At 46.0% G+C, this 13,432-nt stretch overlaps 1 protein-coding gene across 1 annotated transcript in view; it reads left to right on the forward strand.

Moving 5' to 3' along the window:
- Positions 1-13,432, forward strand: part of GRHL1 (grainyhead like transcription factor 1) — a 37,762-nt gene that overhangs the window by 15,847 nt on the left and 8,483 nt on the right. Inside the window, exons 8-9 of the mRNA XM_035895339.1 lie at positions 5,328-5,486; positions 12,839-12,926. Coding sequence (XP_035751232.1) covers positions 5,328-5,486; positions 12,839-12,926 — 247 coding nt within the window. The remainder of the gene's footprint in view (positions 1-5,327; positions 5,487-12,838; positions 12,927-13,432) is intronic.

The following is a 13,432-nucleotide window of genomic DNA, read 5'->3' on the forward strand; positions in this document are numbered from 1 at the left end:
GATTGGCTGCGTCCTGGTATTGGTGATAGCCATGTAGCTTCCCACTCCCTAGTGTTGGATGGTGCATGTTTTGGTTCTCCAAGGGAGTCTGTGCGGGTGAAGGGAGTTGTTTGGGTCTTCTGGTCCATACCCACGTCCTGTTACTTAGGTCTGATGGATCCTTTACCTTATTTGTTCCTCTGGTTTTTAATCTGCTGTTGTAGCCTCAGAGGCTCTTCACGTCTGTTTGGTTGAGGGTTTCTATGACCCTTTGTCCTGTAAAAAGTGAAAATAACATGTAGTTCAAGTCAGTGACTGCTGCCCTCCCCAGCCAGAGAGCACAGGGATGGCCTTGCTGCTCTGAGGGAAAGCAAAGCGAGATGCAGCGTAGGTCCCATGGATCCTAGTGTGCGAGGGCTGCGTGCGGCCTCAGGCTGGTCTGCGAGTAGGATGCATGGTGATCGGTCCACAGGTGAGACACTACCTTTGTGTTGGGGAAATGGTCCCAGGATGCACTGGAATCCCTTTGCCTACCGTGCTTGGCCGGAACCTGGAAATTATTCAGCCATGGACAAGAAACACAGTATCTACCCGCATTCCCTGGAAAGAAGCTCACTGCAATTTAACCTGTCCCTGATTGTTATGTTGTAGGCTCCAAACTCTGTATTCTGTCCAAACACAATTTTAAGTTGAATATAACATTAAAATGAGAGGCTTATGCCTACTAGTCCCAGAAGAGCTGAAGTCTTATCGGTGTTCTCAATAGAGAAAGAAATACCAAATGGACTTGGATTATTGAGTGATATCTTCATCCTTGGGGTAAAAAAATATAATGGAGCATAAACAGGAGGAGGTGAATTCAGTTTATCTGTCTTCTATGGACATGAAAGCCATGTGGAGCAAGGTGATCAGACTGGAATAGTCCAGAATCTGTCTGTGTAGGGTCTTATCCAGAAGGCCATACAAGACGGGGAGATCTGTTATGTGGTCATTAGAGTCTTACCCATGCCTGTGTTTGGTGGGGACTGGCTAGAGTTTACAGTGTGCTAATACCCATCCGAGCTGCTTGCCTTTACCTATGGCAGCCCCAGACATCATTGATGTGTACCTACGTATTGTTCCTTTTCAACTTTACTTTGCAGTGAGTCAGAAGAGGCTGTACAAGGTGACATTTCTTCTAAAGCTGCTGCATATGTAGCCTTTGGACTAATCAAAATTGCTGGTGCTTTTTCTGTGACAAAAGAGCACAGCGTCCAAGATAAACCAAGGAGAAGAGATCTGGGTATGCAAGCCTTCATTTAAAAAAGGCATCTTTCATCTCGCTGACAGCGAGGTTCCTGCAGCGCTTTGATTGCCCTTTAATTATGCCTGTTTTTCCTGGTTTGTTTGAAAGGCAGATCTTGTTAGAAAAAGGTGCTGTGTGGAAAGAACTTGGCTGTCTCTGCTGCCCTTCCTTGAGGGCACACAGCAGAGTTGCCAGATTATATTTTTTTTTTCCTGCGTTATTAAAATGGAAGATTGTTTCTTGTAGATTTGAATGTAGGCATGGTGTGTTTCTCCCAAATTAGGCAAGGAGGGGCACAAGTGGTCGGGTGGTTAGAGCAGATGGGGAAGTCATGAGGTCTGGCTTCTTCCCATGTTGACTTCCAGTGTGATCCCGGAGGAGGTGATTTAATCCCTCTGCCTTCAGTCTTTCGTTCTTCGTGGCTGGGCTGCTGCTCGTCTGCCCCAAAGGCTGCGGAGGACAAACAACCTCTGGTGTTGGGTGTAGGAGGGTCTGTAGCGAGTTGGGGTGAACATCACCAGATGTGAGGGAGTTAACAGCTTGTACCAGCTCACAGGTTTCATGCTGTTTGGTGTTTTGTCTTTAAACCTCACCGTTTTATGGAGCCATTTGTCTCTATGCGAATCTCAGCTTTCATTAATAATAATAAAAAAAACATGAAAAAAATCAACAAAAAAGGAAAATAAAGCCTGGCTTTGGTTGGAGAGAAAAGCCTGGAAATACAATTCAAATATAGACTAAAGGCTTAACGGCCAAGCAAGGGAAATAATTTGAGAACAGGTTTCTAATCCTTTTAGAAATCTCAGTTTTAAAGAAAATCTGAAAAACTTTTGAGGGCTTGACTTATATTTGTAAGGGCTTGGGCTTGACAATGCTCTATTTTTAAGTGCTGTCTTTATGTTGAATCTTGGGAGGTGAGATGAATTTTTTTTTTTAAAGTAACAACAAATCTTAATATAGCTGAGAATGCGGAACTGCCCTTAGAAAAATAGGTTGGACACATGAAAAGGAATCTTGCTCAGCAGGCTGAAGACGCAGAGCAACTTCTGCGGTTACGTTTTTCTTTCTTCTGGCAATTTTGGGGTGGGGATGTAGCTGGCGCAGTCACTTAGCCTTACATTTCTTTTCAAATGCAAGTCAAATATTCCTGAGCGAAAAGCAGCTGGCTTGAAACAGTTCTAGCCCAAACTGGAAAAGCTGTTCGCTAAAACTCTGTTTTTGTGGAACTTGAGGCAACCTGAAGTTGCTCAAAAACAGGATTTCTGAGATGGATAGGGAGAAGCAGTTGATCCTTTTGAACTGAAATGACTTTGTATGAACAAGAGAAGACAGACTAGCACTCTACTGCTTCAGAGAGGTGATGAGGTTTTAGTTGTCATCTCCTGTGCAGAGTCCCCAGAGACTTAAATGGCATGAAAATGAAGTCAGCTGCTTAAAGCCAAAAGTAATCAAATGAGGAGACTCTAAAGTAGGAGGAATAATCGTCATCATCTGACAAGCAATCCCAAATTCCCATGGGATGCCCATGCAGCTCTGCTGCCATAGCATGCGTCTGTCGTGCCAAGACCAATATTTCTACCTTCAGCCCAGTGTGCTGCATGGGCTTTGCAAGGCTGGTAAGCCATGAAAACTGAAAGCATGAACCTGAATTATCTGGTGAAGAAGTGACACCGCTGCTAGGGAACTGGTGGCTGATGCTGCACGTTGAGTCCAGGGGTGTCCGGTGGTGTGAAACTCAAACAAGGGATTTCACAGAAATTTTGAGACTGTGGTGGACCTGCTGGCATGGCTGCTCAGGCATGTTTTCTTGAAGAAGGCAGTCACTTCATACAGATGTGAGAGTTGTGTGTGAATATTCAGTATGGGTAAACTTAAAATTAAAATTTAAAATGTAAAAATATGCAAACACCAGAGCTGAGGCTCTTTTTAAAAAAAACAAAACCCCTGCTTAGGGAACACAATTATTCAGGCTGTGCATACATCTGATTACCTACCTCCAAAGTGGGTGAGAGCAGCTCTTCAAACTCCTTGAAGCTTTCCCCCCGGGTGTGCCAGTGCTGCAAGCAAAATGCTCTTGTAAAGCTGAAGGTAGCAAAAAGGGAAGGAGGGTGGATAAAAGCTGGCAGAGCCATCGTCTGAGTTAGTCTGGGGAAGGTTGAGAAGAGTGTATTTTAAAATAACTTTCCTGGTTGAGATTTGGGATGTATTTAACGCCTTCCAAAAAAGTCGTCTTGGAACACGGGTTTGGGATGCTGAGACAGAGGCTGGAAGGTGAGCAGGCATTGAGCGCTGGCTCGCCTTCGGCGCTGCCATCCCCGCGCGTTGTCCTGGCTCGGGCCACCGCAGAACAAGCAGTGCAGGTTGGGGTGGCTGGGGTTGGGGCTCTGCCAGCACGCTGCACGTTGCATATTTCCCTTTGCACAAGCGGGACTCGGCGTGGCCATTGCCAGCCCCGTGAGACCGTGTGTGTGCACAGGGGAAGGGATTGGGACTCTTTGCCGAGCTGGTGTGCCAGCCGCTGGTGCTCACAGGGGCTGCAAGAAATTGCATGTGAATCTTGAGCATTCAGAGAAGTTACTATGAGAGAAGATGCTTATCCATACTATTTCTCAACCCACCCTGGCTTTTTATACAGCTGTGTTATATATGGAAAAAAAGAAAGAGCTTATATCTCTAATCTGGTGATACTTATTACATTTCCATTTCCCCTCTTTTGCTAAAACTAGTGAAGGATGTTGCAGAACCTGTGCAAAGAAGCCCACGCTAAGCACTTTGCAAAACCACAAATCCAGCCCTAACCCCTAAGCTTTTCAAAACCTATCCTGAGACTTTGCAACACCAGGACGGCTCCGGGAGGTGGCACTAATTCACTGCAAAGACTGTCCAACAGGTGCTTAGCACAACAAGCAAGTGATCAGGCAGTGGAACAGTATTCCTGCAAAATCTTTGTCAAGGTGCTTCTGATTCTCAAGGCTTTCATTGATTGATTAGTGCTGGGTTCCCACCTTTGTTCTTGAAGCAGCAAGGAGAGTAGCCACTGCAAGTCTTGGTAGCTCATAAATTCCTGGTAATTAATCTTTGCAGCTTCTTGTGAAGCGTGCCAATAACAAGCATTGTGTCTGGAGAAAAGCCTAGCACACAGGAAGCCCATGTTCTGGATGCAAAGTACTCTGGTCTATCTGCTCATATCCTCACAAGGATATTTCTTCCTTCTGTTAAGCAGCATTGGAGTTGTTCTCTGGTTGTTGGTTTGGGTTTTTGGTTGGTTTTTCTTTTTTTTAAGGCAATTATGAAAATTAAATTAGATATGTTGAAAATCACTCAATTTATTTTTCTCATAATTCAATTTTGTTATTAAAAAAATGAAAATATTACTCTTTCCCTTTTGGATTCGAACATTAACAGGGTATTGTAGGTGTTAATGAGGAATACTCAAAATGGTGTTCATCTTTTTAAGTCCAGAAACTCTTTCACTGAAATGTCATTATTGCTGTGTTTAAAAATAATGTTACTTAATATTTTTTTAAATTATTAACATAATTCTCACACACACACACCCCCCAAAAAAAACCCCCAAGTAGTTTCAAGCATAGGCTGTGCTCACAGCAGCTAATGTAAAACTCATGGAAAGCTTTGTTTTAGCTTGCCCAAAGTAACATAAATTTTTTTGAAGCACAGATTTGTTCTTCCCAAGATGGTAAAATGTTGGCCAGTGAAGGTGGGGTGTAGGAGGATTCCTGTTGCTAAAAATTTGATGAGGACATTTTGAGATCTCTTGGGCAGAAATATCTGGGGAAGATGGGTGGAGTCTTCACAAAGTTTGGAGAGTTTGTTGAAATTCATTCTGGACACAGTGGCCGTGGCTTTGTCCCCAGTAATGGTTTATATAAAGAATTAAGAATGTCATACCACTTCTTGGGGATTTTACCTGATGTCTCAGAAGATAGAAAGTCCTGTTTGTGGTAGCATTTAGATCTTGGCGCTAACCGAGCTGTCCCTTGCTCAGCTGCCAGCCAGGAGTCTGTGTGCCACTACTGACGGGTGCTGCTTTCCCCTTCTGCAGGTTTTCATTTCTGTGAACTGCCTCAGCACGGATTTCTCCTCTCAGAAGGGAGTTAAAGGCCTGCCCCTGAATCTTCAGATCGACACCTACAGCTACAACAACAGGAGTAACAAACCTGTCCACAGAGCCTACTGCCAGATTAAAGTCTTCTGCGACAAGGTAAGGTTGGGTCAATGTACCAGTGACCCTTTGGGAAAGGCTGTTCCACAGCTTAGCAGCTTTCTTTTTTTCTTCTAATTCTGCCACTTGCTATTTTGGCTCACTGAGAACTCCTGTCTGTGTTCAGCCTTTGCAAGGGAAAAATTTCAACCCCTTCTACTTGGCTCATAGATGTTATGATGACCTCAGATAAATTTGCTGCTCTCAAAGTGCTGGAGTGCTGAGAAGTGTTCCTGAGCATTGACTTTGGAGAAAGGTCAGCCAGTGGCAGAAGACTGGCTGTCGGTACTACAGAGACTGGGAAGTCCTGCAGAGTGCTTTCAGTAGGAGAAATCATTGCAATTGATTGGAGCAAGTGGAAGCTTGTCTTTTTGCCCAAGCTATGTCGGGCTGGTCCTTTTAAATTTCTTTGTGCGTTCTTACTGTATTTGTTACTAAAAAAAAAAACCAAACCCAACAACTTGCATATCTTGTGAACAGAAAATGTGGCTGTTGTCATTGTGCCCCTGTGAGATACAGCAGTATAACAAAGCCCATTTACAAGCTGGATGGGTGCTGTAATTTGACTACTCCGCCTAATGCATTTAGCACACAGAGAATTAACACCTTTCCCAAAGCCACTGTTCACCTGAAGCTGTGAAACCCAACAGGAGCTGAGCTGAAAGCAGTTGTAAAAGCTTAACTGAGTTGGCAAAGAAAGGACATTTCCCCAATCTTGTTTAACCTGTTCCTGTCAGAACAGTCTTTTGAAGGATCAGAGCAAGTAATGTGCAATGTTACTATTTCCAGAGTGACCAAGATCTTTCTAGGCTGGGATGAGCACTGCCCAGACTTACCCAGTCCTTCTTTTGATCACTGAATGTCGTGGTTTAACCTGGCTGGCAACTCAGCACCACGCAGCCGCTCGCTCACTCCCCCCCCTCCCTCAGTGGGATGGGGGAGAGAATCGGAAAGAAAATAAAAGGTTAGAGCCGAGGGCTGAGATAAAGACAGTTTAATAAGAGAAAATAATAATAATAGTAATAATGAGAATGATAACAGAATATACAGAATATACAAAACGAATGAGGCACAAGGCAATTGCTCACCACCCACCGACCGATGCCCAGCCCGTCCCGAGCCGCGAGCAGTCCCCGAGCCGCGAGCAGTCTCCCCGTGACCGACCGACCGAACTAACCCCCCCCCAAGCATGACGTTATATGGTATGGAATAGCTCTTTGGTCAGTTTGGGTTAGCTGTGCTAGCTGTGCTGTACTCCCAGCTTGTTATGCACCTGGCCGAGCAGGAGAAGCTCAAAAAGTCCTTGAGTAGTCTGAGCACTACTTGGCAACAGCTGAAAACATCAGTGTGTTATCAACATTCTTCTGGTACTAAATCCAAAACACAGCACTATGCTAGCTACTGTGAAGAAAATTAGCTCTATCCCAGCCGAAACCAGGACACTGAACCACTCCGATGTCCTGTTTTGCTGGTATCATACTTGATTAGGGCCTCTCATTCTTTGCATCTGGACGGCGTCTTCATTGCATGGGCTCTTTGCAAATGAGATCTCAAATACCTCTCTGTGCAACTGCAGGTCTGAGACGGGCTCGTGACCCTTGAGTCCTGTGCCTTGTCATCCCCCAGGGGACTGCCACAAAGATTCATCTCACGAGCTGTTGCTCTGCCTCCACTTACCTCCCAAAACATACGGAGCCCTCTGCAGTCTGCCTCTGCTGTAGCATCCCGTTGACTCATCCTGACATGTTTTATTGTCCATCTATATGCTTTTAAATAGGCCCCTCTGCTTTCTTGCATGGTTGGGAGAAGCTGCCCATAGCTGCCTGCCAGTGTAAAGCTACTTAGTCATCTTCCTGTGTCTCCTGAGATGGCTCCTGTCGTGATGATTTCTGCAAAGAATTTACCAGGGAGTTAACGAATGTTCTCCAGAGTTATCTTAAAGACTTGCCAGTAAGCCTAAGAGGCTTGGATCTCATGAGCTTTCTTCAGGCCATTTTTTTCCTTTTTTTTTTTTTTTTTTTTTTTTTTTTTTTTCCTCCTCTAAAATGAGACTGAGGCAAGTGTGTCATCTAAAGCTCTTTCATTCTCTGGGAGTCTTGTGTGTTACCAGCCTGTGTTCCCTAGAATACCTGAGTACAGGCTTGCTGCAGGGAAGGGTGGCATCTTTTACTCATAAGTTGTCCAGTCAATTACTGACACTGTGCTAAAATTACTGACAGGCTTGTGCCACTGCTAATAAGACAAATCTGTTAATACAAGGACAGACATGTAGTCAGTACACAGCTTAAAGGAAACCATTTGAGTCTGGGCTTTTTTTTTCCTTTTTTTTTTTTTTTTTTTTTTTTTTTTTTCTCTTTTCCTCCTCTAAAATGAGACTGAGGCAAGTGTGTCATCTAAAGCTCTTTCATTCTCTGGGAGTCTTGTGTGTTACCAGCCTGTGTTCCCTAGAATACCTGAGTACAGGCTTGCTGCAGGGAAGGGTGGCATCTTTTACTCATAAGTTGTCCAGTCAATTACTGACACTGTGCTAAAATTACTGACAGGCTTGTGCCACTGCTAATAAGACAAATCTGTTAATACAAGGACAGACATGTAGTCAGTACACAGCTTAAAGGAAACCATTTGAGTCTATACCATAAATTTCAGCAAATCTAGTAGTACAGTAATGCCAGCATATTTTTTATTTTCCTTTGTGATTTTTGACCTTTTCTCTTGCTTTGTTCCTCCAGATACTTTGCAAATTGTACCTGAATGAAAAGAGGAGGGAGAGAAGGAGAAAAGATTACTTTTGTGTATTTAATCTGACTGCTGTTCGTTCTGTGAACATGCAGCCAACATGAGGTTGGTGCTTGAAGATTCTGCAATTTGCATTTATGGAAATGGTGTTGAAGTTTGCTGCCTTTCAGATCCAGGCCAGGTCCAACAATGAGAGCTTGGGACAGAGGCCAACAAGCTGAATACTGTTTGTCATCTCATTGAATCAAACTCTGTACTCAAATGCTTGTTCAAGGTGCAGGGTGAGCGCTCCTGTGAGCAGACCTGTGTCCTTACAGCTGCAGGCACTGACTCATTGTCGTGGGTTGACCTTGGTTGGACCCAGGCACCCACCAAAGCCACTCAGCTAGACTCCCAATTTCTTTGCCTCCTCCCCTCCAGCAGCAGAGGATGGGGAATGGGGGTTGGGGTCAGTTCATCACACACTGTCTCTGCCACTCCTTCCTCCTTGCTCTCTTTCCCAGCTCCACTGTGGGGTCCCTCCCATGGGAGACAGTCCTCCACAAACTTCTCCAGTGTGGGTCCCTTCCACGGAGTGCAGTCCGTCAGGAACAGACTGTTCCAGTGTGGGTCCCTTGTGGGGTCACATGTCCGGCCAGCAAACCTGCTCCAGCCTGGGCTTCTCTCTCCATGGGCCCACAGGTCCTGCCAGGAGCCTGCTCCAGTGTGGGCTTCCCATGGGGTCGCAGCCTCCTTTGGGCACATCCCCCTACTCCGGCACGGTGTCATCCCCGGGCTGCAGGTGGAGATCTGCTCCACCATGGACCTCCCTGGGCTGTGGGGGGACAGCCTGCCCCACCATGGGCTGCACCAGGGGCTGCAGGGAAATCTGTGCTCTGGCACCTGGAGCACCTCCCACACTTCCTCCTTCCCTGACTTGGTGTCTGTGGGGATGTTCCTCTCGCATGTTCTCATTTCTCTCTCCCAGCTGCAATTGCCTTTTCTTCTTCTTTTTTGCCTTTTTCTTCTTCTTAATACGTTATCTCAGAGGCGCTGCCACTGTTGCTGATGGGCTGGGCCTTGGCCAGCGGCAGGTCCATCTTGGAGCTGTCTGGTATTGGCTCTGTCTGACACAGGGGAAGCTTCTGGCTTCTTCTCACGGCAGCCCACCCCAGTAGCCCTCCCGCTACCAAAACCTTTCCACACAAACCCAGTACACTCATTGAACCCAACACAAGCCACCTTTTCCAGACTCCTGTAAGAGCATTGGCATTTCAGGAAGAGCATCCATTTTCTGCCCTGCTTTAAATCTCAAGTGATCAGTCAGCTGGTCTTGAATGTTTACAGGACCGTTGTTGCTATAGAACCCACACATATCGCAGTGTTTGTCCTCATGTGGCCACTCTTACCTGTAGAAATGCTGCTATCCGTGTTTTCTTCATGGAGGGCCAAGTTTATAGCATGGAGGTCTGTTGGAAAAAACAGCACAAAATGGTGATGCTGTGGCCACCTAACAGGGACAGCTCTGTGTAGGTCCACTCTACTCCTTTGTCTGTTATGGCTGTGCTTGCATTGCCTGCCTGAACTGACTTTGAACCCAGACACTGTCGTGGCAGTCCTGCTGTCTTTTTTTTCTGCGTACAAATTGATAGATACCCTACGGAAGGTCAAACAGTTTAGTTAATGTTGCGTGGTGGCCTTTGCAGGGGAAAGGTGTGAAGGAAGAGGGTTCCCATGCTTGGGATGGAAGGGAAGGCTGCGGATACCTGATTTTATTTTTTGCCTGCTACTTCCGAGACCAAGTTTCTTCATGCATTTCTGTCTTCCCCTTCATGCTTTCTCTGTGGAAAGGGCATCCACAGGTGCCTAGGATGTTTGGTTTTCATCTAATGTTCTGTGGTTTCAAGAGTAAAGCAATATGAGCGTAATGGTGTCATCTTGTAGCATGTTACAGCACAAGCTTCATTCGGGCTTGGGCCAGCAATATTTGGGCTGTGCGGGGGTGGGGGTGACCTGTCCTGGGGGAGAAGATCTTCCTTGCTGTAAATGGTGCATCAGCTAAGCATCTACACAGGATATTAAATACAGGATTTCACAGGCTATAGGTAGCGTTGTCTTCTGGGACTTGCTGTTACACTTGCAGCGATGGGTAGTGCTGTGAGAAGGTTTTTATGGGATAGTAGGAACAAGCAAGAGGGAGGGTACAAGGCAGCTGCGGGCAGCAACAGACTTTTCCTTCTGTCACATGATCACAAAATGGTTTGGATTGGAAGGTACCTTTACAGGTCATCTAGCCCAACCCCCTGCAGTGAGCAGGGACATCTCCAACTCGACCAGGTTGCTCAGAGCCCTATCTACCCTGACCTTGAATATTTCCAGGGATGGGGCATCTGCCACCTCTCTGGGCAGCCTGGTCAAGTGCTTCACCACCCTCATTGTAAAAAATTTCTTCTTTATATCTAGTCTGAATCTACCCTCCTTTAGTTTAAAACCATTACACGTTGTCCCATCGCTACAGGCCCTGCTAAGAAGTTTATCCCTGTCTTTCTTATAAGCCCCCTTTAAGTACTGAAAGGCTGCAATAACTTCTCCCCAGAGCCTTCTTCAATCCAGACTGAACAACCCCAACTCTCTCAGCCTTTCCTCATAGGAGAGATGTTCCATCCCTCTGAGCACTTTTGTGGCCTCCTCTGGACCTGCTCCAACAGGTCCATGTCCTTCTTGTGCTGAGGGCTCCAGAGCTGGACACAGTGCTCCAGGGGAGGCCTCACCAGAGCAGAGCAGAGGGGCAGAATCACCTCCCTCGACCTGCTGGCCATGCTGCTTTTGATGCAGCCTAGGACACAGTTGGCTTTCTGGGCTGCAAGCACACACTGGCAGCTCGTGCCCAATTTTTTGTCCATCGGTATCCCCTGGCAGCTTGTCCAGTGGGGCCACAGGGCAGGAGAAGAGCTTGAACGGCTCATGGGCTGTGCACCAGAGCTGCACCCAGTACGAGAGGGCGTGCAGAGAAGGGCCAGGGAGCAACCCTCCATCTTCAGAGAATATCTGACTGATGCAGCCCGTGTGCAGAAGAGGGGGGTCCTGTGGTGTCATGAAGGGTCCAGACCCCAGTGTGGCGTGACTCGATGTTGTGTCCTCTCCCTGCAGAGAAACTTGATGTCAGAGATGCAGGAGGGAGGGATTGGAAAGTTTTCCCCAAATGCTGATTTCCTTTTTCAGCCCAAGAGTCCATTACACAACTGGAGACTTTGAGGGAATGAACAACAAAAAAAGCCCCTGCAGCCTTTAACATATAGACAAGAGTGTGAAATCTTGCTTTTCAGACTGTAGGCTGTTCTCTAGGTGATGAAGTTGGGAAAACTTCCTTCTTACAAACTTACTTATTCCATAATTGCAGAATGCAGGATTACCAGTGTCTTGTCTTCAAAAGTATCTGATCCTGGCTGTTGCTGAGCTGCGCTGGCAAGGCAGAAAAGCCTGTTATCAAGATGCAACTTTTATTTTTTTTTTTTATGTGGGATTTGAGATTTACCTGGGCCACTGTAGCCTGGAATGAGTTGACTTTCAAGCAGAACTCTGGCTGTAGGTATAGGAGGGCAGAGGTTTTCTCAAAATGTGTGTATTTTATTCACATCTCATTTGCCATAGCTAATCTAGTCTTCCTCCAGCACTGTGCAAGGATGTGTGTTTTGGCAGCTTTGCAGGGGTGGGAATGACAAATAATGTCTTCCTGTGGCCAGATAACTGTTACCTGTTGCCCTGCTTTGCAGGAGGGTGTTGGGAGACAGGTAGAACTTGTGTATACCAGCTTGGGTAGTGGTCTGGTGATAGCACCGGCATTGAGTGTTGGGGATCTACTGCGGGCTTAGCGCAACCAGCAACATGCTATCCCTGACTTAACCCACAGTCACATGTGAGGTCTGGGCAGAGCTGGAGGAATGAATGTGATTCCAATACAAACCTTCTTCCTTCCTTTTCTTTCTCCATCATAGCTGCCTGCACCTTGCAGAAAACACGGCTCTCCCCACTGGAGGGCCAGGAACTGTGCAGCCATGAACCCAGTTAGTTATCTGTGGATTCCGCCATAGCCTAGCCATGTTAAAAAGTGAAGAAATCATGCCTGCTTTAAAATGATGCGTGTCTACAGCTTGAGATCAGTGAAGGCTGGCATAACTGCTGCCGGCTCCATGTGCAACGTGCAGGAAGGTATCTTGCGCTTAGTGATCCAAGCGTGGTGTGACTTTTATAGATCAGAATTTAGTAATGATTTGGTGAACTCTCAAACTGAAGGGACTTGCATTTTTTTTATTGTTTTAAACACTTCAGATATATCTTTATTTCACGCTTTATACAGTTGTTACAGCTGTGGGTATCTTTTGTCATCATGTCCCCACCTGACTTGAAAGAAAAGCAAGTGTTTGCATCTTGGATGTGGTTGTTGGATTTCATTAGATGACAGGACTCAAAGTTGGCACGTTCTGGCAAACCTGCAGCTCTGGTACCATGGAGCTGGTCTCCACAAATGCAGCTCTGGAAGAACCAGTGTTCTTGCATCTGCAGCTGAAAAAAACCCTATAAACCTAAAAAGACCTTCTTTCTCTCTCTCCCCCTTCCTTTAATCTCTTGTTTGGCAGGGAGCAGAGAGGAAGATCAGGGATGAAGAGCGAAAGCAGAGCAAAAGAAAAGGCAAGTGCACTGACCCCAGCTCTCAGTTGAATGCCTGTAAGTAGAAATTATTCCATCAGTATTTTAAATATTAGATCTCATTTTAGCTACAAATAACTTGTGCAGTAGAATTCTTAAGTCAATTTTCTATTCCCTGTGGAATAGTGCTTGTTTTAAACAGTTGCTGATGGAGTCGTTGTGTTTTGCAATATACTGGGTCATGTAGGTCTTCACTTCTACATAGTTCTTCCTGTCCAAGACAGCATCCTGCTGTGTATTCAGTCAGGTATGGGTTTTAGCAGTTGAAGGGACAGGGTGAGGGTGGGATTTTTGGGCAGTGCTGGAGCCCTTGCAGCTCCAGGCGGCAGCGAGAACTGGAGCTGTTCCAAATGTTTCCAGCTTGATCCTAAACTTATGCTTCTGTTAAAAATGTGTTTACAACTCTGCAGCAAGGCAGTGGCGGCCTTGGGACTGAGCTTCCGGCCTCCCACCCCTACGCTCGCTCTTCTAGAGCAAAGTGGTCCTTAGTAAATAATTTCAATAGAAGTTGTTTCTTCACATTT

Source organism: Egretta garzetta, unplaced genomic scaffold (assembly GCF_000687185.1).
Source record: "Egretta garzetta isolate BGI_Z169 unplaced genomic scaffold, ASM68718v1 scaffold15, whole genome shotgun sequence".
Classification (NCBI taxonomy): domain Eukaryota; kingdom Metazoa; phylum Chordata; class Aves; order Pelecaniformes; family Ardeidae; genus Egretta; species Egretta garzetta.